Source organism: Salvelinus alpinus, chromosome 10 (assembly GCF_045679555.1).
Source record: "Salvelinus alpinus chromosome 10, SLU_Salpinus.1, whole genome shotgun sequence".
NCBI classification, from domain to species: Eukaryota; Metazoa; Chordata; class Actinopteri; order Salmoniformes; family Salmonidae; genus Salvelinus; species Salvelinus alpinus.
This window is the reverse complement of record NC_092095.1, coordinates 10,690,757-10,717,080: the sequence shown is the minus strand read 5'-3', so window position 1 is coordinate 10,717,080 and position 26,324 is coordinate 10,690,757. Positions and strand designations below refer to the sequence as shown.

The 26,324-nt window shown below is 42.4% G+C and overlaps 1 protein-coding gene across 1 annotated transcript in view; it reads left to right on the top strand.

The window, feature by feature from the left end:
• Positions 1 to 17,512, top strand: part of LOC139531498 (collagen alpha-1(XI) chain-like) — a 239,748-nt gene extending 222,236 nt beyond the window's left edge. The window contains exons 54-65 of the mRNA XM_071327991.1: positions 1,218 to 1,325; positions 1,660 to 1,713; positions 8,049 to 8,102; positions 8,875 to 8,982; positions 10,328 to 10,381; positions 10,491 to 10,526; positions 10,643 to 10,696; positions 10,836 to 11,082; positions 12,879 to 12,991; positions 13,828 to 13,896; positions 14,707 to 14,940; positions 15,093 to 17,512. Of these exons, the coding sequence (XP_071184092.1) occupies positions 1,218 to 1,325; positions 1,660 to 1,713; positions 8,049 to 8,102; positions 8,875 to 8,982; positions 10,328 to 10,381; positions 10,491 to 10,526; positions 10,643 to 10,696; positions 10,836 to 11,082; positions 12,879 to 12,991; positions 13,828 to 13,896; positions 14,707 to 14,940; positions 15,093 to 15,239 (1,278 nt within the window). The 3' untranslated portion in view covers positions 15,240 to 17,512. The remainder of the gene's footprint in view (positions 1 to 1,217; positions 1,326 to 1,659; positions 1,714 to 8,048; positions 8,103 to 8,874; positions 8,983 to 10,327; positions 10,382 to 10,490; positions 10,527 to 10,642; positions 10,697 to 10,835; positions 11,083 to 12,878; positions 12,992 to 13,827; positions 13,897 to 14,706; positions 14,941 to 15,092) is intronic.
• Positions 17,513 to 26,324: the final 8,812 nt, after the last annotated feature.

Here is a 26,324-nt window from a genome sequence, read left to right as displayed (position 1 = left end):
TTAAGAGATCCAGAACACATATAGAGATCCAGAACACATAAAGAGATCTAGAACACATATAGAGATCCAGAACACATATAGAGATCCAGAACACATAAAGAGATCTAGAACACATAAAGAGATCCAGAACACATATAGAGATCCAGAACACATGAAGAGATCCAGAACACGTAAAGAGATCCAGAACACGTAAAGAGATCCAGAACACGTAAAGAGAGCCAGAACACATATAGAGATCCAGAACACATGAAGAGATCTAGAACACATGAAGAGATCTAGAACACATGAAGAGATCCAGAACACATAAAGAGACCCAGAACACATGAAGAGATCTAGAACACATAAAGTGATCCAGAACACATAAAGAGATCTAGAACACATAAAGAGATCCAGAACACATATAGAGATCCAGAACACATATAGAGATCCAGAACACATATAGAGATCCAGAACACATAAAGAGATCTAGAACACATAAAGAGATCTAGAACACATATAGAGATCCAGAACACATATAGAGATCCAGAACACATAAAGAGATCCAGAACACATAAAGAGATCTAGAACACATAAAGAGATCCAGAACACATATAGAGATCCAGAACACATGAAGAGATCCAGAACACGTAAAGAGAGCCAGAACACATATAGAGATCCAGAACACATAAAGAGACCCAGAACACATGAAGAGATCCAGAACACATAAAGTGATCCAGAACACATAAAGAGATCCAGAACACATAAAGAGATCCAGAACACATAAAGAGAGCCAGAACACATATAGAGATCCAGAACACATAAAGTGATCCAGAACACATAAAGAGACCCAGAACACATGAAGAGATCTAGAACACATAAAGTGATCCAGAACACATAAAGAGATCCAGAACACATATAGAGAGCCAGAACACATATAGAGAACCGGAACACATATAGAGATCCAGAACACATAAAGTGATCCAGAACACATAAAGAGACCCAGAACACATGAAGAGATCTAGAACACATAAAGAGATCCAGAACACATGAAGAGATCCAGAACACATGAAGAGATCCAGAACACATAAAGAGATCCAGAACACATAGAGAGACCCAGAACACATAGAGAGATCCAGAACACATAAAGACATGTTGTTTACCTGCTAGACAGACACATTGTCATTACACAGAGAACATCTAGAGTTGTGTCATTGTGACAGTCTTGTCCTGTACTATAGGGTGAGTCTGGAGCCGAGGGACCCCCAGGTAAAGCTGGCCCCGTCGGCCCCCAGGGGCCCTCGGGAAAGACCGGTCCAGAAGGTCTGCGTGGAATCCCCGGCCCCGTTGTAAGTCTGAGATCCTAAGTTCATCATCTTTCCTTAAATTCACATGCACACGTACACACACACACACACACACACACACACACACACACACACACACACACACAGAGAGAGAGACCAAACAGTCCTAAAGCCGTCTGACAACAGTGCTCATGGAATAATCGATAGTACCATTTGGCTTGTCCTTTATACATTTCTGTTGTTTATTCAAACACACTTTTTTTGTGGTATTCCTGCAATGAATCATGGTGCCGGGCACAGGAAATCAATATGAGGCCATGGGAGTTACAGAAGATTGTAATGCTGGACTATAATTGGATGGCTTTTCTCTTCTCAGGGTGAACAAGGACTTCCTGGTTCTTCTGGACAAGACGGCCCACCTGGACCTATGGTCAGCAGAGATAATAAGCCCTCTCTCCCCCTCTCCCGCTCCCTCTTTCTCTAGTGCTCTCCTCTCTCTCTCTCCTCTCCTCTCTCCCTCTTCTCTCTCTCCCTCTCGCAGTGCATGCTGGGAGTTTTTTGGAGTTTGAGTGTTTGGTGTGGAGGGCTCTGTCCTTTTCTTGGTGTTTTAGCAGTATCCACAGGTTTTTTCAGAGTTAGGGTGGAAGAGGACAGAGTAAGTTTTCTGGTGTTTTGAAGGTGCGGTTTGCGCGATGGCTTCTCAGTCTAGCGCGGAGGAGACGCTGTCGATACGGCATGGATTCAGGTGTGTTCCTGAGAATGGAGTTAAAGTGGAGGAGGTTCTGCTTGCGGTCGGTGAACAGGTAGGAGCTGAATTTATACATTCTGCTTCTAGAATGAACACAGCTGCGGTTGTGTTCATGAAAAGAGCAAATTTGGTTGGTAGGCTACTTGCTAGTGGAATATTTGTAAGGGATGTGTTGGTGTCAATTTCACCTCTCTCTACCCCTTCGACAAGAGTGGTAGTTGCAAATTTGCCTCCGTTTTTTACGAATGATCAAATCAGGAAAGAGCTTAGTTGTTTTGGTAAGTTTGCTCGCGGTTTTCGTGAACTGTCAACAGGTTTTCAGGCAGATGCCGTTAACCTTTCTAGTGCAGGCGTTCCGCTAACGGAACCCCTCTACAACATTCCGCTGAAAAGGCAGCGCTGGAAATTCAAAAGTATTTTTTAGAAATATGTAACTTTCAAACATTAACAAGTCCAATACAGCAAATTAAAGATTAAACATCTTGTTAATCTACCCATCATGTCCGATTTCAAAAAGGTTTTACAACAAAAGCACAACATATGATTATGTTAGTTCAGGGCCAAGTCAAAAAAACACAGCCATTTTCCAGCCAAAGATAGGAGTCACAAAAAGCAGAAATATAGATAAAATGAATCACTAACCTTTGATGATCTTCATCAGATGACACTCATAGGACATCATGTTACACAATACATGTATGTTTTGTTCGATAATGTGCATATTTATATCCAAAAATCTCAGTTTACATTTGGCTTTGCCTCCAAAACATCCCGTGAATTTACACAGAGCCACATCAAATCACAGAAATACTCATAATAAACATTGATAAAAGAAACAAGTGTTATTCACATATTTAAAGATATGCTTCTCCTTAATGCAACCGCTGTGTCAGATTTCAAAAAAACTTTACGGAAAAAGAAAACCATGCAATAATCTGAGTACGGAGCTCAGAGACCAACACAACCCAAGAAGATATCCGCCATGTTGGCTGACATAAGTCAGAAATAGCATTATAAATATTCACTTACCTTTGATGATCTTCGTCAAAATGCACTCCCAGGAATCCCAGTTCCACAATAAATGTTTGATTTATTCCATAAAGTTCACCATTTATGTCCAAATACCTATTTTTGTTAGCGCGTTTGGTTAACAAATCCAAACTCACGATGCGCGTGCAAATCCAGCGGAGAGTACGGACGAAAAGTCCAAAAAGTTATATTACAGGTCGTAGAAACATGTCAAACTAAGTATAGAATCAATCTTTAGGATGTTTTTAACATAAATCTTCAATAATGTTCCAACCGGAGAATTCCTTTGTCTTCAGAAAAGCAAATGGAACTGGAGCTACCTCTTATGTGAATGCGTGTGACCAGCTCGTGGCTGCTGGCAGACCTCTGACTCATTCCCCTCTCATTCGGCCCCACTTCACAGTAGAAGCATCAGACAAGGTTCTAAAGACTGTTGCCATCTAGTGGATGCCTTAGGAAGTGCAACATGACCCATATCCCACTGTATCTTCAATAGGGAATGAGTTGAAAAACGACCAACCTCAGATTTCCCACTTCCTGGTTGGATTTATTTCTCAGGTTTTTGCCTGCCATATGAGTTCTGTTATATTCACAGACATCATTCAAACAGTTTTAGAAACTTCAGAGAGTTTTCTATCCAAATCTACTAATAATATGCATATATTAGCAACTGGGACTGAGTAGCAGGTCGTTTACTCTGGGCATGCTTTTCATCCAAACGTGAAAATGCTGCCCCCTATCCATAATCAAATCAAATCAAATGTTTTATTTGTCACATACACATGGTTAGCAGATGTTAATGCGAGTGTAGCGAAATGCTTGTGCTTCTAGTTCCGATAATGCTGTAATAACCAACGAGTAATCTAACCTAACAATTCCACAACTACTACCTTATACACACAAGTGTAAAGGGATAAAGAATATGTACATAAAGATATATGAATGAGTGATGGTACAGAACTGCATAGGCAAGATGCAGTAGATGGTATCTAGTACAGTATATACATATGAGATGAGTAATGTAGGGTATGTAAACATAAAAGTGCATAGTTTAAAGTGGCTAGTGATACATGTATTACATACAGATGGCAAGATGCAGTAGATGATATAGAGTACAGTATATACATATACATTATATTAAGTGGCATTGTTTAAAGTGGCTAGTGATACATTTTTGATAAATTTCCATCAATTTTCATTATTAAAGTGAGCTGGAGTTGAGTCAGTATGTTGGCAGTAGCCACACGATGTTAGTGGTGGCTGTTTAACAGTCTGATGGCCTTGAGATAAAAGCTGTTTTTCAGTCTCTCGGTCCCTGCTTTGATGCACCTGTACTGACCTCGCCTTCTGGATGATAGCGGGGTGAACAGGCAGTGGCTCGGGTGGTTGTTGTCCTTGATGATCTTTATGCCTTCCTGTGACATCAGGTGGTATAGGTGTCCTGGAGGGCAGGTAGTTTGCCCCCAGTGATGCGTTGTGCAGACCTCACTACCCTCTGGAGAGCCTTACGGTTGTGGGCGGAGCAGTTGCCGTACCAGGCGGTGATACAGCCCGACAGGATGCTCTCGATTGTGCATCTGTAGAAGTTTGAGTGCTTTTAGTGACAAGCCGAATTTCTTCAGCCTCCTGAGGTTGAAGAGGCGCTACTGCGCCTTCTTCACAACGCTGTCTGTGTGGGTGGACCAATTCAGTTTGTCCGTGATGTGTACGCCGAGGAACTTAAAACTTACTACCCTCTCTACCACTGTCCCGTCGATGTGGATAGGGGGGTGCTCCCTCTGCTGTTTCCTGAAGTCCACAATCATCTCCTTTGTTTTGTTGACGTTGAGTGTGAGGTTATTTTTCTGACATCACACTCCGAGGGCCCTCACCTCCTCCCTGTAGGCCGTCTCGTCGTTGTTGGTAATCAAGCCTACCACTGTAGTGTCGTCCGCAAACTTGATGATTGAGTTGGAGGCGTGCATGGGCACGCAGTCGTGGGTGAACAGGGAGTACAGGAGAGGGCTCAGAACGCACCCTTGTGGGGCCCCAGTGTTGAGGATCAGCGGGGTGGAGATGTTGTTACCTACCCTCACCACCTGGGGGCGGCCCGTCAGGAAGTCCAGTACCCAGTTGCACAGGGCGGGGTCGAGACCCAGGGTCTCGAGCTTGATGACGAGTTTGGAGGGTACTATGGCGTTAAATGCTGAGCTGTAGTCGATGAACAGCATTCTCACATAGGTATTCCTCTTGTCCAGATGGGTTAGGGCAGTGTGGTTGCGATTGCGTCGTCTGTGGACCTATTGGGGCGGTAAGCAAATTGGAGTGGGTCTAGGGTGTCAGGTAGGGTGGAGGTGATATGGTCCTTGACTAGTCTCTCAAAGCACTTCATGATGACGGAAGTCAGTGCTACGGGGCGGTAGTCGTTTAGCTCAGTTACCTTAGCTTTCTTGGGAACAGGAACAATGGTGGCCCTCTTGAAGCATGTGGGAACAGCAGACTGGGATAAGGATTGATTGAATATGTCTGTAAACACACCAGCCAGCTGGTCTGAGCATGCTCTGAGGACGCGGCTCGGGATGCCGTCTGGGCCTGCAGCCTTGCGAGGGTTAACACGTTTAGATGTTTTACACACGTCAGCTGCAGTGAAGGAGAGTCCGCAGGTTTTGGTAGCGGGCCGTGTCAGTGGCACTGTATTGTCCTCAAAGCGAGCAAAGAAGTTATTTAGTCTGTCTGGGAGCAAGACATCCTGGTCCGCGATGGGGCTGGTTTTCTTTTTGTAATCAGTGATTGACTGTAGACCCTGCCACATACCTCTTGTGTCTGAGCCGTTGAATTGCAACTCTACTTTGTCTCTATACTGACGCTTAGCTTGTTTGATTGCCTTGCGGAGGGAATAGCTACACTGTTTGTATTCGGTCATGTTTCCGGTCACCTTGCACTGGTTAAAAGCAGTGGTTCGCGCTTTCAGTTTCGCTCGAATGCTGCCATCAATCCAAGGTTTCTGGTTTGGGAATGTTTTAATAGTTGTTGTGCATACGACATCGCCGATGCACTTTCTAATGAACTCGCTCACCGAATCAGCGTATTCGTCAATGGTGTTGTTGGACGCAATGCGGAACATATCCCAATCCACGTGATCGAAGCAGTCTTGAAGCGTGGAATCAGATTGCGGAAGCTTCTTGTTTTAGTTTCTGTCTGTAGGCTGGAAGCAACAAAATGGAGTCGTGGTCAGCTTTTCTGAAAGGAGGGCGGGGGAGGGCCTTATATGCATCGCGGAAGTTAGAATAACAATGATCCAGGGTTTTACCAGCCCTGGTTGCGCAATCAATATGCTGATAGAATTTAGGGAGTCTTGTTTTCAGATTAGCCTTGTTAAAATCCCCAGCTACAATGAATGCAGCCTCAGGATATGTGGTTTCCAGTTTACATAGAGTCAAATAAAGTTCGTTCAGGGCCATCGATGTGTCTGCTTGGGGGGGAATATATACGGCTGTGATTATAATCGAAGAGAATTCCCTTGGTAGATAATGCGGTCGACATTTGATTGTGAGGAATTCTAAGTCAGGTGAGCAGAAGGACTTGAGTTCCTGTATGTAGTTATGATCACACCACGTCTCGTTAATCATAAGGCATACCCCCCACCCCCACCCCCGCCCCTCTTCTTACCAGAAAGATGCTTGTTTCTGTCGGCGCGATGCGTGAAGAAACCAGCTGGCTGCACCGACTCCGATAGCGTCTCTCGAGTGAGCCATGTTTCCGTGAAGCAAAGAACGTTACAGTCTCTGATGTCTCTCTGGAAGGCAACCCTTGCTTGGATTTCATCAACCTTGTTGTCAAGAGACTGGACATTGGTGAGTAGTATGCTAGGGAGTGGTGCGCGATGTGCCCGTCTCCGGAGCCTGACCAGAAGACCGCTTCGTTTGCCCCTTTTACGGCATCGTTGTTTAGGGTCGCCGGCTGGGATCAGATCCATTGTCCTAGGTGGAAGGCAAAACACAGGATCCGCTTCGGGAAAGTCATATTCCTGGTCGTAATGATGGTGAGTTAACGTTGCTCTTATATTCAGTAGTTCCTCCCGACTGTATGTAATAAAACCTAAGATTACCTGGGGTACCAATGTAAGAAATAACACGTAAAAAACTAAATACTGCATAGTTTCCTAGGAACGCAAAGCGAGGCGGCCATCTCTGTCGGCGCCGGATGGAGAAGGCCAAATGTGTTTTGTTGAATTTTGTTTGCTCAGGCGAAGTTGGCTATTTGGCTAACAAGGAGGAACAGGGTCAAAGGTCGGGGGATAACAGACCCTTTACTAGTATTTAATGGGATGGTCTCTGCGCGCCTTAGGGTTGAGTTTGACTTCTATAGAATGATAAAAAGTGTGGAGATGTTTCAGGAGATATGGTGTGTTGGGGGGGGGGGGGGGGGGCTGTCTGTATAGCTGGGGAAGATGTTTCAGGAGATATGGTGTGTTGCGGGGGCTGTCTGTATAGCTGGGGAAGATGTTTCAGGAGATATGGTGTGTTGGGGGGGCTGTCTGTATAGCTGGGGAAGATGTTTTGGATATACGGTTGTAGAAGTGGTGAGTTGTTTTGGGTATTGTTGTTTTGGGTGTTGTTGTTTTGGGTATTGTTGTTTTGGGTATTGTTGTTTTGGGTATTGTTGGTGATGTTGGTTTGTATCATGTGGTAGATGGAAAGGTGAGTATGGTACATGTATGCAGTACAGGATATATTTAGGTGTTTTATTTTTAAAGGGGGGGGGTTTAAATGAAATGAGAAAGTTTCAGTAAAGAAAGACAAAAAGTCAAAAAGTCTCCTCTCCTCTCCTCTCTCTCACTCTCTTCTCTCTCTCTCTCTCTCTCTCTCTTTTATAGTGCTCTCTCTCTCTAATTACTCTCTCTCTAGTTGTCCATCTCATTGTCTCTCTCTAGGTATTTTTTCCTTCCGTTCTTTCTTTCCCGAGGTGGTGTAATTGATGTCTAACCATCTTGTCTCTGTGATAATTAGGGACCCCCTGGTCTCCCAGGTCTGAAGGGTGACCCCGGCACCAAGGGTGAAAAGGTGAGCCCGCCTCAATTTCCCCTCCTAAAGAACTTATTGATTTGATTTCTCCGATCCGAGAAGGGGTTGGGAGTTTAACCTGTAGTGGGTTGGAGACGATGGCCATGAGCGTGGCTGGGATTGGACCTTCCACTCATCTAAACCTTATGACCAGGTTCTCTAGAAAGGTCTAACTAAATATTTCGGTTGAGCAATACATTTAAATTCATGTGATTCGATACAACTTGTGTTTGAAACTAAAAGTTACTCTGAATATGCAGCAAACTAAAAGTGACATTTGGAGAAATCTGGTAGCCAGTTTGAATTGAATAGGACCCTACCACATTGCCGGCACCATTTGATGCAGAGCGTCAGATCTGCCCGTAAAGTCAGTAATGAAGCGCAGGACACTGCTGTTATGGCCAGCCACAAATGTTGAGAGCAGGATTGGCAGCTCTTCATTTTCATTTGTGTGTTTTCAGATCAATGGGACTGAAGAGGGCACTCATATTTTCCAGACGTTGTTGTGGATATTGTCCTCAGTTACATTTAGAGAAATTCTGGGCAACTATTTTGTCAGTCGAAGAAAAGAAAAAAAATTCTGTGAAAATGATTTCAGATGTGTAGAATGAGTGTTCCGATCTTGTATTTTACTTGATGGAATGGTAACAGCTAGAGCAGGGTTGTACTGGTGACAGGCATGGAATCGTCTTCTAAACCTTTTTACTGTAAGTATCATGTGTGTTCTCAATGGTCCCAATCCTTACTGCTCATGTTTGTTTATGTCCTACAGGGTCATCCTGGTCTGATCGGTCTGATTGGACCCCCTGGCGAGCAGGGAGAGAAGGGAGACAGAGGCCTGCCTGGACCCCAGGGTTCTCACGGAGGCAAGGGCGACGGTGTAAGTGATTAATGACCTCATCACCTTGCCATTCGTCAACGTATTTACCTTCCAGCAGGAAATAAAATGCCATTGGTGTGATTGCCGCCACCTACTGTTGACTGAACAAGTCGTTCACAATGCTACATTATCTGCTTGATATGGTGCAGCTAACACTCGTGTAGACTTATGCATTGAGCCTATACCATTCCTAAATAAATACTCGACTTGACCATTACTCATACACAATTATACAAGCTTCCTCTGTGGAGATGGGAGAACCTTCCAGAAGGACAACCATCTCTGCAGCACTCCACCAATCAAGGCCTTCATGGTAGAGTGGCCAGACAGAAGCTACTACTCAGTAAAAGACACATAACAGCCTGCTTGGAGTTTTGCCAAAAAGCACCTAATGGTCTGATGAAACCAAGATTTAACTCTTCGTGCCAAGCGTCACGTCTGGAGGAAACCTGGCACCATCCCTACGGTGAAGCATGGTGGTGGCAGCATCGTGCTGTGGGGATGTTTTTCAATGGCAGGGACTGGGAGACTAGTCAGGATCGAGGCAAAGATGAACGGAGCAAAGTACATAGATCCTTGATGAAAACCTGCTCCAGAGTGCTCAGGACCTCAGACTGGGGCGAAGGTTCACCTTCAAAGAGGACAACAAAGCCAAGACAACGCAGGAGTGGCTTCGGGACAGGTCTCTGATTGTCCTTGAATGGCCCAGCCATAGCCCGGAATTGAACCTGATCGAACATCTCTGGAGAGACCTGAAAATAGCTGTGCAGCGACACTCCCCATCCTACCTGACAGAGCTTGAGAGGATTTGAAGAGAATAATGGGAGAAACTCCCCAAATACAGGTGTGCCAAGCTTGTAGCATCATACCCAAGAAGACTCCAGGCTGTGATCACTGCCGAATGTGCTTCAACAAAGTACTGAGTAAATTATTTGATATTTCAGTTTTTTATTTGTAAAATAGCAAAAATGTCCCAAAAAATTATGGGGTAATGTGATGATTGATAACAATTGAATCAATTATGGAATAAGGATGTAACCTAACAAAATATGTAAAAAGTCAAGGGGTCTGAATACTTTCCGAAGGGACTGTATCTCTTTTAGGCTTGAAAAACAGAAGAATACGGGTCTCCATCTATCTGTCTCTATGTTAGGCTTGAGAAACAGACGAATGGGGGTCTCCATTCATCTAGCTGTATTACTCCAAAATAGCACAAAGACATCGAAAATACCAGCAACTTTTCAGGGCTCATGAAAACGTTGCAAAAGGTTGTTAATGTTTCCCTTGCAATCTACCACTCGTTATCCCACTGTTGTCTTACTGATGTCTGGTCTCTTCTCCCCAGGGTATCAGTGGAGCTTCCGGTCCTCTCGGTCCCCCTGGCCCTCCTGGTCTGCCTGTAAGACCGCCCCTTTATTTAGAGTATAATCTCATCGTTAACATGTCCATGTAATGATCAAATATAGTCATCTCTTTACTGATCATACCATCTTCGTTGTCTCTTCCAGGGCCCTGGAGGTCCTAAGGGCGCTAAGGGTTCATCGGTAAGTTCTGTTCGGTAACTCTTTTTATCAACAGAGAGTACCGTGACAGTCATTTTATAGGAGTGTTTGTGAAATCCAGAATTAACAACATGTCTACATCTCCATGCTCTTTCCAGGGTCCTGCTGGTCAGAAGGGAGACACCGGTACGATTGGTTCACCTGGTCCTCCTGTGAGTATTACCTATACTTTCATTTTGGTGTCTTCTCTAAGACCCGAAAATAGGGCACTTCCGTCTTTAGCTGGAATTCATGAAGTTATTTGTAGAAATCGCTGTGACACTGTGGGATATTTTCTTTCTTCCTCTATAGGGTCCCCCTGGTGAGGTGATCCAGCCACTGCCCATCCAGTCGCCCAAGATGAACCACAGACACGCAGACATGCAGGCGGACGCGGCGGCTACCATGATGGACTACGGAGAGGGCATGGAGGACATCTTTGGCTCGCTCAACAACCTGAAACAGGACATGGAGAGGATGAAGTACCCCATGGGCACACAGAACAACCCAGCCAGGACCTGCAAAGACCTGCAGCTCGCCCACCCAGAGTTCACCAACGGTGAGTCACAGAGAGGGGGAATCAGGGGTAATATGCTAATGCTATGGCTGTGATTTGTGGCCATTTTGTTTATCTAGACAAGGAAGCCGTTAACTGTGAATGCCGTTTGCTCATTTTGCAGCGATGCCATTGGAATGTATATGATATATTTGCAGGCAGAGTGTATTGCAGTGGTGAATTTGAAAAGCACTGAGAACAAGACCTCATTGAGGTTATACCTAACATTAACAGACCTCATTGAGGTTAGACCTAACATTAACATTCCTCATTGAGGTTAGACCTAACATTAACAGACCTCATTGAGGTTAGACCTAACATTAACAGACCTCAGTGAGGTTATACCTAACATTAACAGACCTCATTGAGGTTAGACCTAACATTAACAGACCTCATTGAGGTTAGACCTAACATTAACAGACCTCATTGAGGTTAGACCTAACATTAACAGACCTCATTGAGGTTAGACCTAACATTAACAGACCTCAGTAAGGTTATACCTAACATTAACAGACCTCTTTGAGGTTAGACCTAACATTAACAGATCTTCAGTGAGGAACTTTTGAGGTTTGTTTTTGCCAAACTTGATACAGAGAAATGGCAGGTCATTCTTTGACCTTTTAAAAAAAGAAACGTTTTACTTTTATTTACTCAGGACAACCCATTGAGACCAAGGTCTCATTTACTCCCAAATATGAATAATTCAGATGTATCATAGTTAGACAGCAAGTCAGACAATTTTCTAAGAGCAATTGAGAGGGCCGCAGGATGACAATAATCTCCCACTGACGTTAGTTGGGCATTTTTACCCAAGGCCCACATTTAGGACTAGACATTCAAATTGCTTTGGGACAGAGGCGGTAATTCACACAGTAACATTCACATTTTTCTTCATGAATATGGTGACACCCTCAGCTCTGTCAGATCTGCTGTATTACACATTATATTAATTCAGAGACACACCAGTAATCTGTGTTAGTTTGAGGAGTCAGAATTACAATAAAATACATTTTCGTAATCAAACTTCTGACATTTTACATGAATCAGTCCAAGGCCACAGCTGCAGGATTTCAGATCAGACGGAGTCTCTAACACAAACATGCTATGATCAGTAGGTAACCCTCTATATGAAATAGCCATGGGGTTGTCTTGAAATGGTACGGTATACTGTAGATACAAGATGGCTTACAACTGTACCATTTGGTCTATGGCCGGAACAAGGACGTGGATTGATACAAGACGCAAGGAGGGTTACCTGTTTCGGCCAAGTACTGACATCACATCACTTAGTACCTTTTTAAATGTTTACACTGAATGTTAGAAGATCTGTTGTTGCTAAACATATGAACATATTATTTTTTATATCTATTTAAGCATGACATGTATTAGCATGATGTACGTAATCTGTAATCTTCCATGATCAAACACACAGGTGTCATAGTTCTGTTATAATCTCCACCCGGCACAGCCAGAAGAGGACTGGCCACCCTTCATAGCCTGGTTCCTCTCTAGGTTTCTTCCTAGGTTTTGGCCTTTCATGGGAGTTTTTCCTAGCCACCGTGCTTCTACATCTGCATTGCTTGCTGTTTGGGGTTTTAGGCTGGGTTTCTGTACAGCACTTTGAGATATCAGCTGATGTAAGAAGGGCTATATAAATACATTTGATTTGATTCATAGAACAGTTAAACGAGTTAGTGACATTTTGTAGTTTTGTAGTTTTCGGTTGTCGGTGGAACCTTAGAACTAGAGACAACTACAGATTCAGGTATTTTATTGTGTCGTTGGGTTTTGTTCCACAGGCGAGTACTGGATAGATCCTAACCAGGGATGTCCAGGGGACTCGTTCTCTGTCCACTGTAACTTCACTGCTGGAGGCGAGACCTGCATCTTCCCAGATAAGAAGTTCAGCGGAGTGAGTAGCATTTCATTTCCTCCAAGAGGACGACACACACACACACACCTGCTCATACTATCAAGTTAAGCATAGAGTCAAGCCATAGTCTTGTTCGATTCTAGATAATGTTCTGATAGGATCACTCATACATGTACACATTACCTCAACTAACCGGTGCACATTGACTCTGTACCAGTACCCCCTGTGTATAGCTTGGCTATTGTTATTTTACTGCTGCTCTTTAATTATTTATTACTTTTATTTTTGTTTACTTATCTATTTTTTACGTAACACATTTTTCTTCTTAACTTCTTAAAGCATTGTTGGTTAAGGGCTTGTAAGTAAGAATTTCACTGTAAGGTCTGTTGTATTCTGTGCATGTGACAAATACAATTTGATTTGTATGCTAGTGAGGGTTATGGGACTGCGAGATGCATGTTTGGGGATGTTTGATGAGTTCACCGCTTGGTCATTTACATTAAACCTAACTTGTTTGGTGATAGCCTTTGTGAATTTGACATTAAACATACATACTGTATCTCTGTGAAATGTAAAGTCATGAATAAAAATAGATGCATTGAACTAAAAGGGTTGGAATTGACATTGGTAATTGTCAAGACGTACAAATATAGACAAACTGTACGAGCAGAAACAAACTGATATACACATGTTTTTATTGAATTACTATACTGTAGTGATTTTCCTGTATGTTAAGATCTGACGAAAAGGGGTATCTAGCTGTATATTACACAACTTTTGATGGATCAAAACTAAACCTAATTCCAGGAACCAGCACTTAAATTGTAGGAAGAAAACGTGTTATTCTAAGTGCTTCATTTGTTTGGCTCCAATAGGTCAGAATATCTTCATGGCCCAAAGAACTTCCAGGGTCGTGGTTCAGTGAATTTGAGCATGGTAAAATAGTAAGTACTTCCCTCAACTTCACGTTCTCATCCTCCACTGTTCTCTTCTCAAAAGAAATGTCTCCTCTTCACAATACTAAACTAAAATGATTTCTCAGGCTCCCACTTGGCCTTCTCTCTGCCTTCTGTCTGTCAGTACAGAGGCTCTTCAGAAGTAGAAGTTGAGATAGAAGACAGAGAGAGAGAGAGAGAGCGAGAGAGATAAAATTGTCTCTGGAAGTGACCCCAGGTTTCTAGCCACAAAGGAATCCAGACCTCTCATATAAGACCTCTCACCAGCCCCCTTCAGACCCTTCTCATTCATATTTAATACAGTCTGGGATTGACGAAGGAGGCTTAAAGATGAGGAGGAAAATATGATTTTCTATCTCTTTGAGACTCATTTTGGCCCATCGCCTGAGAGAGAGATTGTATAACTGATATTGACAGAATGTTTTTGAAGAAGAGTATCAGGGGGAACCTTTGATTCAGCAAACAAAGGAAAAGAGGGGTGCTCAACAACAATGACAAAAATCTAAAAAACTTCCAAAAGGACTAATTCGAGAAGTGGAGGAGGAAGGAGTCAGCTTGACTTCCTGTGGAGTAAAGTGAGCTAAGATAAAAATATATATATTTTTTGTTAAGTGCTCCAACTCCTTTCTGCCTTGAATAAGTATTTTTGGAAGTTTTTCTCTGTAAGCCTTTCTCGTGTTTTATAAGAACTCTTGGGATAAAACACTCCTAAGCAGTATATTGTGACCAATCCCATGTTTCATTTCTGACCTCTGAATCTATTTTCTGTTTTCTCTCACACCCTCCTCCAATAAACAGTTTTCATACGTTGACGCAGCCGGTAACACAATAAGTGAAGTTCAGATGACCTTCCTGAAACTACTGACTGCCTCGGCCAGGCAGAACTTCACCTATAGCTGCCACCAGTCTGTGGTGTGGCACGATGAGACCGCAGACAGCTACGACAAGGCGCTGCGATTCCTAGGATCCAACGATGAGGAGATGTCCTACGACAGCAACCCTTACGTCAGGGCCCTCACAGACGGATGTGCGGTAAGGGCTGCTCATCGATACTGCCTGTCTGTAATAGTGATTGTTCAAGTACTTTTGGGAAAGTCTCGCAAGTATGTAAAATGTCCCCATTGGTTGTTTTGTTGGACTTTTAACAACGTTAATTCGTTTTTTTCCCCGTTCTCTCTTTACAGACGAGGAAGGGCTACGGAAAGACTGTGATGGAGATTAATACTCCCAAGATCGATCAGGTTCCCATCATTGATGTCATGTTGAATGACTTTGGAGATGCCAGCCAGAAGTTTGGATTTGAAGTCGGTCCAGTCTGCTTCCTTGGCTAACCGCTTCCTTGGCTAACCGCTTCCCTGGCTAACATAAAAAACAGTTGGCGGGGTCAGCAAAAAAGTCAAGACATTTTGGATACCAACAACCCCAACCAAGCCCCCCAACCAAACCCCCCAGCCAAACCCCCCAGCCCAGCAAATAAACTCCTCAACCCAGCCCCCCACCCTTTCCCATACCACCTAACCCCGGTACCCAGCCCCCTCACCTGTTTCCATACCACCTAACCCCGGTACCCAGCCCCCTCACCTGTTTCCATACCACCTAACCCCGGTACCCAGCCCCCTCACCTGTTTCCATACCACCTAACCCCGGTACCCAATCCCCTCACCTGTTTCCATACCACCTAACCCCGGTACCCAGCCCCCTCACCTGTTTCCATACCACATGCAAGTTTTGAATAAAAAATGATGTAGCGAACAGGTTCTTGCCGTGTATATATGTTTTACCAGGACAAGACTTCTTGCCCTTTTAGGGCTAGAATCACATGACTTAAACCTGTTGTGGCACAAAGACGAAGGACATTTGAAGGTGTTGCAGAGGAAGGTGAACAGGAGAAAAACGAGGGAGGTCGAGCGGCGAGAGAGAAGGAGAGAGACCTCTTTTCTGGATTCTACAGGTGCTGTACAAAATTAAATACCACAATGGTGTTTGTTCAAAACACACAAAAATTAAGAGGTGCTAAAAAAGGTGCGTTTTGATAATGAATAAACTTTAATTATATTTTTTTTTACAATACTGTTATTTCTGAATCCACTTTAAAAACCTGCGTGTGTATCAGAATTGCATCTGGCTCTTAATCTTCTAAACAAGAAAATATATATACACCGTACCAGTCAAAAGTTTAGACACACCGACTCATTCAAGGGTTTTTCTTTATTTTTACTATTTTCTACATTGTAGAATAATAGTGAAGACATTAAAACTGTGAAATATCACATATGGAATCATGTAGTAACCAAAAAAGTGTTTAACAAATCAAAATCTATTTTATATTTGAGATTCTACAAAGTAGCCACCCTTTGTCTTGATGGCAGCTTTGCACACTCTTGGCATTCTCTCAACCAGCTTCACCTGGAAGGTTTTTCCAACAGTCTTGAAGGAGTTCTCACATATGCTGAGCACTTGTCGGCTGCTTTTCCTTCACTCTGCAGTCCAACTCATCCCAAACCATCTCAATTGGGTTGAGGTCATATGATTGTGCAAGTCAGGTCATCTGATGCAGCACTCCATCACTCTCCTGGGTCAAAGAGCCATTACACAGCCTGGAGGTGTGTTTTTGGTTTATTGTCCTGTTGAAATTGTAATGATAGTCCCACTAAGCCCAAACCAGATGTAATGGCGTATCGCTGCAGAATGATGTGGTAGCCATGCTGGTTAAGTGTTCCTTGAATTCTAAATAAATCACTGACAGTGTCACCAACAAAGCACCTCCACCTCCTCCTCCATGCTTCACCGTGAGAACCACATATACGGAGTTCATCCATTAACCTACTCTGCGCCTCACAAAGACACGGTGGTTGTAACCAAAATTTGCAAATTTGGACTCATCAGATCAAAGGACAGATTTCTACCGGTGTAATGTCCATTACGCATGTTTGGCTCAATCAAGTCTCTTCTTATTATTGGTGTTCTTTAGTAGTGGTTTCTTTGCAGCAACTTGACCATGAAGGCCTGAATCACGCAGTCTCCTCTGAACAGTTGATGTTGAGATGTGTCTGTTACTTGAACTCTGTGCAGCATTTATTTGGGCTGCAATCTGTGGTGCAGTTAACTCTAATGAACTTATCCTCTGCAGCAGAGGTAATTCTGGGTCTTCCTTTCCTGTGGCGCTCCTCATGAGAGCCAGTTTCATCGTAGAGCTTGATGGTTTTTGCGACTGCACTTTTCTGGAATAGCTGACCTTCATGTCATAAAGTAATGATGGACTGTCGTTTCTCTTTGCTTATTTGAGCTGTTCTTGCCATAATATGGACTTGGTCTTTTACCAAATAGGACTATCTTCTGTATAACACCTCTACATTTTCACAACACAACTGATTGGCTCAAACACATTAAGAAGGATAGAAATTCCACAAATTAACTTTTAACAAGGCACACCTGTTAATTGAAATGCATTCCAGGTGATTACCTTATGAAGCTTGTTGAGAGAATGCCAAGAGTGTGCAAAGATGTCATCAAGGCAAAGCGTGGCTACTTTGAAGAATATAAAATATATTTTGATTTGTTTAACACTTTTTTACTTACTACATGATTCCATATGTTATTTCATCGTTTTATATCTTCACTATTTTTCTACAATGTAGAAAATAGTAAGAATAAAGAAAAACCCTTGAATGAGCAGGTGTTCTACAACTTTTGACTGGTAGTGTGTGTGTGTGTGTGTGTGTGTGTGTGTGTGTGTGTGTGTGTGTGTGTGTGTGTGTGTGTGTGTGTGTGTGTGTGTGTGTGTGTGTGTGTGTGTGTGTGTGTGTGTGTGTGTGTGTGTGTGTGTGTGTGTGTGTGTGTGTGTGTGTGTGTGTGTGTGTGTGCGTGCGTGTGTGTAAAGACAGACTGACAGAATTCAATAATTATGATATTTTGTCGATGAATACATTCTTTGTTAACTGTTACCTGATACCAGTTAAGAAGCAAATAAAATGAGCATTCAAACAACTCCCTATTTCTAGTGATAATGTATCCCCTTTGTATTTATATATACCATCCTAAGATATGTTATTTGCAGGTTTACCTCCTGAGACCATAGGTCTGTAAGACTCACCAGCTCACATAGAGCAACATATTCCACTAATGTTGTGATACTGTGCTTGTATTAAGCAATCATGGCATTCGTTCTACTTTTATTTAAGTCTATTTGTGGTTTTCACTTTGTTTTCATTGTTTTCGTCTTTTTAAATTTTTTTTGGGGGGGGGTGTCGTATACTTCAAACTTTCTTGATAACCATTAAGATCCGAGGATGCTATCCCCTGAATATACCTTGGTTAAACATTTAAGTTGGTATATTTTTGGGAATTGAAGATAAATCCTCTGTTCAGATCCTTCTGCGATGGTAAGACCTTTAGCTGAACCATTTTTGTAACTAAAATTAGAAAATGTTTTAATGTGCTTTTTATGGTCATTTAAATATTAAAACTGGATTTTAAACAACATTGAACGAAATGTCTCTATTGTTTGTTTTATGTTTTCTTTTGTAAAAGAGAGAGGACAGGAATGTGGCATCAATGTACTACCTAGCTACGATTTGTCACACCAGATAATGTGATTTAACCCCCACATTTTTTTCATCCGTTATACTGGAAGTTACAGGTTAGGTACTGTTTGGTGTAGCACTGACAATGTTTGACCATAAAATGTCAGTTTCCAGGGGGTACGTTTGAATATAGGAAATTCTCTCTTCTTTAAATGAATGTAAAAAATTGCTCCATGAAGTAATCCAACAATGTGAAGTGGCGACTCTGCCTTCTAGGCAGAGTTGCAAAGAAATAGCCATATCTCAGACTGGCCAATAAAAAGATTAAGATGGGCAAAAGAACACAGACACTGGAACGAGGAACTCTGCCTAGAAGGCCAGCATCCTGGAGTCTCCTCTTCACTGTTGACGTTGGGACTGGTGTTTTGCGGGTACTATTTAATGAAGCTGCCAGTTGAGGACTTGTGAGGCATCTGTTTCTCAAACTAGACACTCTAATGTACTTTTCCTCTTGCTCAGTTGTGCACCGGGGCCTCCCACTCCTCATTCTATTCTGGTTAGAGCCAGTTTGCACTGTTCTGTAAAGGGAGTAGTACACAGCGTTGTACCAGATCTTCAGTTCTTGGCAATTTCTCCCATGGAATAGTCTTAATTTCTCAGAACAAGAATAGACTGAGTTTTAGAAGAAAGTTCTATGTTTCGGGCCATTTTGAGCCTGTAATCGAACCCACAAATGCTGATGCTCCAGATACTCAACTAGTCTAAAGAAGGCCCGTGTTATGCTTCTTTAATCAGGACAACAGTTTTCAGCTGTGCTAACCTAATTGCAAAAGGGTTTTCTAATGATCAATTAGCCTTTTAAAATGATTAACTTGGATTTGCTAACCCAACGTGCCATTGGAACAGAGGAGTGATGGTTGCTGATAATAGGCCTCTCTACACCTATGTACAGAGGCCTATTAAAAGTCAGCCATTTCCAGCTACAATAGTCATTTACAACATTAACAATGTCTACACTGTATTTCTGATCAATTTGATGTTATTTTAATGGTGTCACGAATCCCGCTTCCTGAGTCTGGGTTTGCCTGTGTGTCTGTCTTGGAGTGTGTTTCAGGTGTCCTGGAACGCACCCTGTCTGGTTGCCGGGCGAATTAGCTCATTGGGAGATTGATTTCACCCGCACCTGTTTCCCGTCAGTAATCTGCACACCTGTCCTGATCATCATCTCTACCCTTCAAAAGCTCTGACCTGACTTCCATTCCCTGCCGGATCGTTAGCCATGACCAGTATGTTTTGCTCACGAACCAGTCTCCAAGTTATAGAGTTTGTTTTGTTTTGTTTTATTGTTTTGTACATCTGCTTGCCTTTAACTGACCTCCGTTTTGTTCTATCTACAGCCATTCTCCCGGAACCCATCACCCATCCCTGTCTGCTCGTCGCTAGTGTTTTTTCCTATCCTTTGGATCTGCTCATCCACTCCCATCAACCCACCTCCGCTGTCCGCTCCGCCACCCGGAACTATCTACCTCCACGTTCTCATCATTTAAATAAATTCTCACCATCTTCATACTCACCTTGTCCTGGTCTGCTTCTGGGTCCGATTTTTGTAAAGCGTGACAAATGGACAAAAAATGTGCTTTTCTTTCAAAAACAAGGACATTTCTAAGTGACCCCAAACCTTTGAACTGTAGTGTTGATGTATTTAATTAACTAGGCAAGTCAGTTAAGAACAAATTCTTCTTTACAATGACAGCATACTCCGGCCAAACCCGGACGACACTGGACCAATTGTGCATGAGACTTCCAATCACGGCCAGTTGTGATACAGCCTGGAATCAAACCAGGGTCTGTAGTGACGCCTCTAGCACTGAGATTCAGTGCCTTAGACCGCTGTGCCACTTGGGAGCTGTATGCTGTATTTAATTTGTTGCTGTGAATACAGGATATCTCGTTAGTATGTTATTAAGCCTTTCCAATATCTTAATTTGATTATCTAAGAAAATTGATGCACACAAGGATGTGACTCCACTTAGAAATTAACGGCTGGGTCGCACTTGTTATCTTTCTGTGGCTGCCTGTATGAGTTCAACAGGACGTCTTTCCGTGGCTGCCTGTATGAGTTCAACAGGACGTCTTTCTGTGGCTGCCTGTATGAGTTCAACAGGACGTCTTTCCGTGGCTGCCTGTATGAGTTCAACAGGACGTCTTTCCGTGGCTGCCTGTATGAGTTCAACAGGACGTCTTTCCGTGGCTGCCTGTATGAGTTCAACAGGACGTCTTTCTGTGGCTGCCTGTATGAGTTCAACAGGACGTCTTTCCGTGGTTGCCTGTATGAGTTCAACAGGACGTCTTTCCGTGGTTGCCTGTATGAGTTCAACAGGACGTCTTTCCGTGGTTGCCTGTATGAGTTCAACAGGACGTCTTTCTGTGGAGGATGGTATGAGTTCAACAGGATATAGCGTATTTCTGTGGCTGTCTGTATGTGTCACGTGTGTTCCCTCTCCGGCCTCTAGGTCACCAGGCTGGTCGTTATGGCGGCACACCATTTGTTATTCCACCTTTATTTAACCAGGTCGGCCAGTTGAGAACACGTTCTCATTTACAACTGCGACCTGGCCAAGATAAAGCAAAGCCGTGCGGCACAAACAACAACACAGAGTTACACATGGAATAAAGAAGCGTACAGTCAATAACACAATAGAAAAAATCTATATACAGTGTGTGCAAATGAGGTAAGATTAGGGAGGTAAGGCAATAAATAGGCCGTAGTGGCGAAGTAATTACAATTTAGCAATTAAACACTGGAGTGATAGATGTGCAGAAGATGAACGTGCAAGTAGAGATACTGGGGTGCAAAGGAGCAAAAAACTATATGGGGATGAGGTAGTTGGGTGGGCTATTTACCGATGGGCTATGTCCATCACTTCCCTGATTACCTTCCCTGTATATGTTACTCCCTTTGGTTTCTTCCCCAGGCGTTATTGCTTCATGTCTGTGTGCTGTTTGTGTTTCTTGTTTTGGATTATGTTTATTTTATTAAAACACTCACTCCCTGAACTTGCTTCCCGACTCTCAGCGCATATCATTACAGTATGAGTTCAACAGGATATCACTCTGTGGCTGGTGGTATGCGTTCAACAGAAGAACTTCTTATGGCTGTCTGTGTGAGTTCAACAGAAGAACTTCTTATGGCTGTCTGTGTGAGTTCAACAGAAGAACTTCTTATGGCTGTCTGTGTGAGTTCAACAGAAGAACTTCTTATGGCTGTCTGTGTGAGTTCAACAGAATAACTTCTTATGGCTGTCTGTGTGAGTTCAACAGAAGAACTTCTTATGGCTGTCTGTGTGAGTTCAACAGAATAACTTCTTATGGCTGTCTGTGTGAGTTCAACAGAATAACTTCTTATGGCTGTCTGTGTGAGTTCAACAGAATAACTTCTTATGGCTGTCTGTGTGAGTTCTGGATGCCATCTAAGTACAGAGAACTTAAAAATTGGACTTTAAAAGAAATATATTGATTATATGATGAATATGATATAGCTATCGTAAATGTTACATGTGGATAATGACATCTTCTAAATAGTTTATTTTGACTGAAGAATTACAAGTAGACTGCACTATAATAAAATAGAAGCAATCATTCCAGTCGGATAACAAGTTTAGCTTGTTTAGTCGTAACTGCACTGTGTTTTCATAGCTAGTAGGCTCAGCTTTTTATTTTATTCAGACGACATCGTTCTGTGATTTTTCTTTCTCCCTGAATGATTTAAAACCAAAACGGATGAAAACGTGTTCTCTTAAACTGGTTTCCTTTCTTCAACAATGGGGTTTGGACATCAAACAACCTTAAAGGCGCTGCATGGTCAATCCGACGTCTGCAGTATTTACTGTGATGTGTTCTCTGCAGAAGTCAGGGCATTCATACTTCCCAGAGCAGCACAGAACTGTTGTCAAGGAAGTTGTCAAGGAAGTGAGTTTGTGTTAGTACAGGACCTCCCGCCGCTACCTAACGTCAATCAACCATGTTAATGCGGAGCTGTACGAAGCCCTGTGTATTGTTACAGAATTTGAGAGGTGTACGGCAATGTGGTACGGAGCTCAATTTGGCCTCTGCGTATGGATGCCGCAATTGCTTCACACCATCCATACGTTGCCTCCCACCACATTTTAGGATCTAGCATAAAACGACTCTTACACCAATCATGGACAAAACTGACGGAGTGGAGATTTAAACTCGACAGGGGGGCCTCTCAAAAACAAAATTGACAACAAAATAATCTGACAACAAATTCATTTCTTCGTGATTTCTGTCATCGACCAAAAACGACAGTCAGATGTATTTTTTTTTCTCATAAAAATAGGAACAGAAAAGGTTTTCTACCACAAAGAGACTGGAGAATCACATAATGGAGAATCACATAACTGAGAATCACATAATGGAGAATCACGTAACTGACATGTCCATCCAGAAGAAACAAAGGATTTCTTCTTGGAGTTGTGTCTTTGTAGAGAGAACCAAAGGGAATATACATCGAAGGGGGGATACTGAAAACCAGGATGTGTTCTCTCTCTCCGCTCCATCGCGAAGAGTCAACCGTCTTCCAAACCACTTATTTTATGAAAGATTGTGTTTGTCGGAAACATATGGGGTCTGCCAAACATCTTGGCACACACAAAGCCCTGTCGTGAACAACAGACAGTGAAGCTGAAGCAATCTAACTTTTTTCAGAGCTTATACAACCGAGTCTGAAGTTCTAAAAAGAACCAAAACGACAGATGGACACTGTACTCAATGAGTCCCAGACCATAACGTATGACTAAAGAGTGATATTGGTGTTTTCTCAGAGCCTATATATGGAATTCAAAATAAAAGTTTATTGGTTGCGTACGCAGTTTAGCAGGTGTTATAGTGGTGCAGAGAAATGCTATGTTACTAGCTCCTAACAATGCAGTCAATTGTCAAACAACTAACATGTAAAGAAAAATACAAAAAATAAAGGCAAGAATTCAAGGACGGTATGACAAATCCAATTAACCACCCAAATAGCACTATAGCAGTATAAAACTGCAATCTATACATATGTACACTGGTGGAATTTACACAAGATAAACTAAAAATGATATGTACAGCAGTAGATATATTAGTGAACTATGTCAAAAATCCTGTATATATTTTAATATACAATGTTTATAAACAGTGTAACTAAATTACAATGTACAGTGGTAGAAATATTAGAATAATCTAGTTTGGGGATATAGTATTTAAAAACACTGTGTTACATGGGAGTGATCCATGGTTCAACGTGTCTATAACATGGGACAGCAGCATTTGGGGTGTGTGTGAGTGTGTGGGGTGTTCGTTATGAGGTGTGGGTGTGATAGCTTGTGTGTGTATTTTGTGTCAGTGAGTGTGCATCACCTCGTAGACGTTTAGTGATGGCTGATCAACAGTCTGATGGTAATAGAAGCTGTTCAACAGTCTGATGGTGATAGAAGCTGTTCAACAGTCTGATGGTAATTGAACAGCTTCTATTACCATCAGACTGTTGAACAGCTTCTATTACCATCAGACTTTTGAACAGCTTCTATTACCATCAGACTGTTGAACAGCTTGTTCAACAGTCTGATGGTAATAGAAGCTGTTCAAAAGTCTAATGGTAATAGAAGCTGTTCAACAGTCTGATGGTAATAGAAGCTGTTCAACAGTCTGATGGTAATAGAAGCTGATCAACAGTCTGATGGTAATAGAAGCTGTTCAACAGTCTGATGGTCTGGTAATAGAAGCTGTTTAACAGGCTGATGGTAATAGAAGCTGTTCAACAGTCTGATGGTGATAGAAGCTGTTCAACAGTCTGATGGTGATAGAAGCTGTTCAACAGTCTGATGGTAATAGAAGCTGTTCAACAGTCTGATGGTGATAGAAGCTGTTCAACAGTCTGATGGTGATAGAAGCTGTTCAACAGTCTGATGGTGATAGAAGCTGTTCAACAGTCTGATGGTAATAGAAGCTGTTCAACAGTCTGATGGTAATAGAAGCTGTTCAACAGTCTGATGGTAATAGAGGCTGTTCAACAGTCTGATGGTGATAGAAGCTGTTCAAAAGTCTGATGGTGATAGAAGCTGTTCAACAGTCTGATGGTGATAGAAGCTGTTCAACAGTCTGATGGTGATAGAAGCTGTTCAACAGTCTGATGGTAATAGAAGCTGTTCAACAGTCTGATGGTAATAGAAGCTGTTCAACAGTCTGATGGTGATAGAAGCTGTTTAACAGTCTGATGGTAATAGAAGCTGTTCAACAGTCTGATGGTAAGTGAATCTGTTCAACATTTTGATGGTAATAGAAGCTGTTCAACAGTCTGATGGTTATAGAAGCTGTTCAACAGTCTGATGGTAATAGAAGCTGTTCAACAGTCTGATGGTAATAGAAGCTGTTCAACAGTCTGATGGTAATAGAAGCTGTTCAACAGTCTGATGGTGATAGAAGCTGTTCAACAGTCTGATGGTGATAGAAGCTGTTCAACAGTCTGATGGTAATAGAAGCTGTTCAACAGTCTGATGGTGATAGAAGCTGTTCAACAGTCTGATGGTGATAGAAGCTGTTCAACAGTCTGATGGTGATAGAAGCTGTTCAACAGTCTGATGGTAATAGAAGCTGTTCAACAGTCTGATGGTGATAGAAGCTGTTCAACAGTCTGATGGTAATAGAAGCTGTTCAACAGTCTGATGGTAATAGAGGCTGTTCAACAGTCTGATGGTGATAGAAGCTGTTCAACAGTCTGATGGTGATAGAAGCTGTTCAACAGTCTGATGGTGATAGAAGCTGTTCAACAGTCTGATGGTAATAGAAGCTGTTCAACAGTCTGATGGTAATAGAAGCTGTTCAACAGTCTGATGGTGATAGAAGCTGTTCAACAGTCTGATGGTAATAGAAGCTGTTCAACAGTCTGATGGTAATAGAGGCTGTTCAACAGTCTGATGGTAATAGAAGCTGTTCAACAGTCTGATGGTGATAGAAGCTGTTCAACAGTCTGATGGTGATAGAAGCTGTTCAACAGTCTGATGGTGATAGAAGCTGTTCAACAGTCTGATGGTGATAGAAGCTGTTCAACAGTCTGATGGTGATAGAAGCTGTTCAACAGTCTGATGGTAATTTTTTATTTTATTTATTTTTTTATTTTACCGTTATTTTACCAGGTAAGTTGACTGAGAACACGTTCTCATTTGCAGCAACGACCTGGGGAATAGTTACAGGGGAGAGGAGGGGGATGAATGAGCCAATTGTAAAAAGTCTGATGGTATTAGAAGCTGTTCAACAGTCTGATGGTGATAGAAGCTGTTCAAAAGTCTGATGGTGATAGAAGCTGTTCAACAGTCTGATGGTGATAGAAGCTGTTCAACAGTCTGATGGTGATAGAAGCTGTTCAACAGTCTGATGGTAATAGAAGCTGTTCAACAGTCTGATGGTGATAGAAGCTGTTCAACAGTCTGATGGTAATAGAGGCTGTTCAACAGTCTGATGGTGATAGAAGCCGTTCAACAGTCTGATGGTGATAGAAGCTGTTCAACAGTCTGATGGTAATAGAAGCTGTTCAACAGTCTGATGGTAATTGAACAGCTTCTATTACCATCAGACTGTTGAACAGCTTCTATTACCATCAGACTTTTGAACAGCTTCTATTACCATCAGACTGTTGAACAGCTTGTTCAACAGTCTGATGGTAATAGAAGCTGTTCAAAAGTCTAATGGTAATAGAAGCTGTTCAACAGTCTGATGGTAATAGAAGCTGTTCAACAGTCTGATGGTAATAGAAGCTGATCAACAGTCTGATGGTAATAGAAGCTGTTCAACAGTCTGATGGTCTGGTAATAGAAGCTGTTTAACAGGCTGATGGTA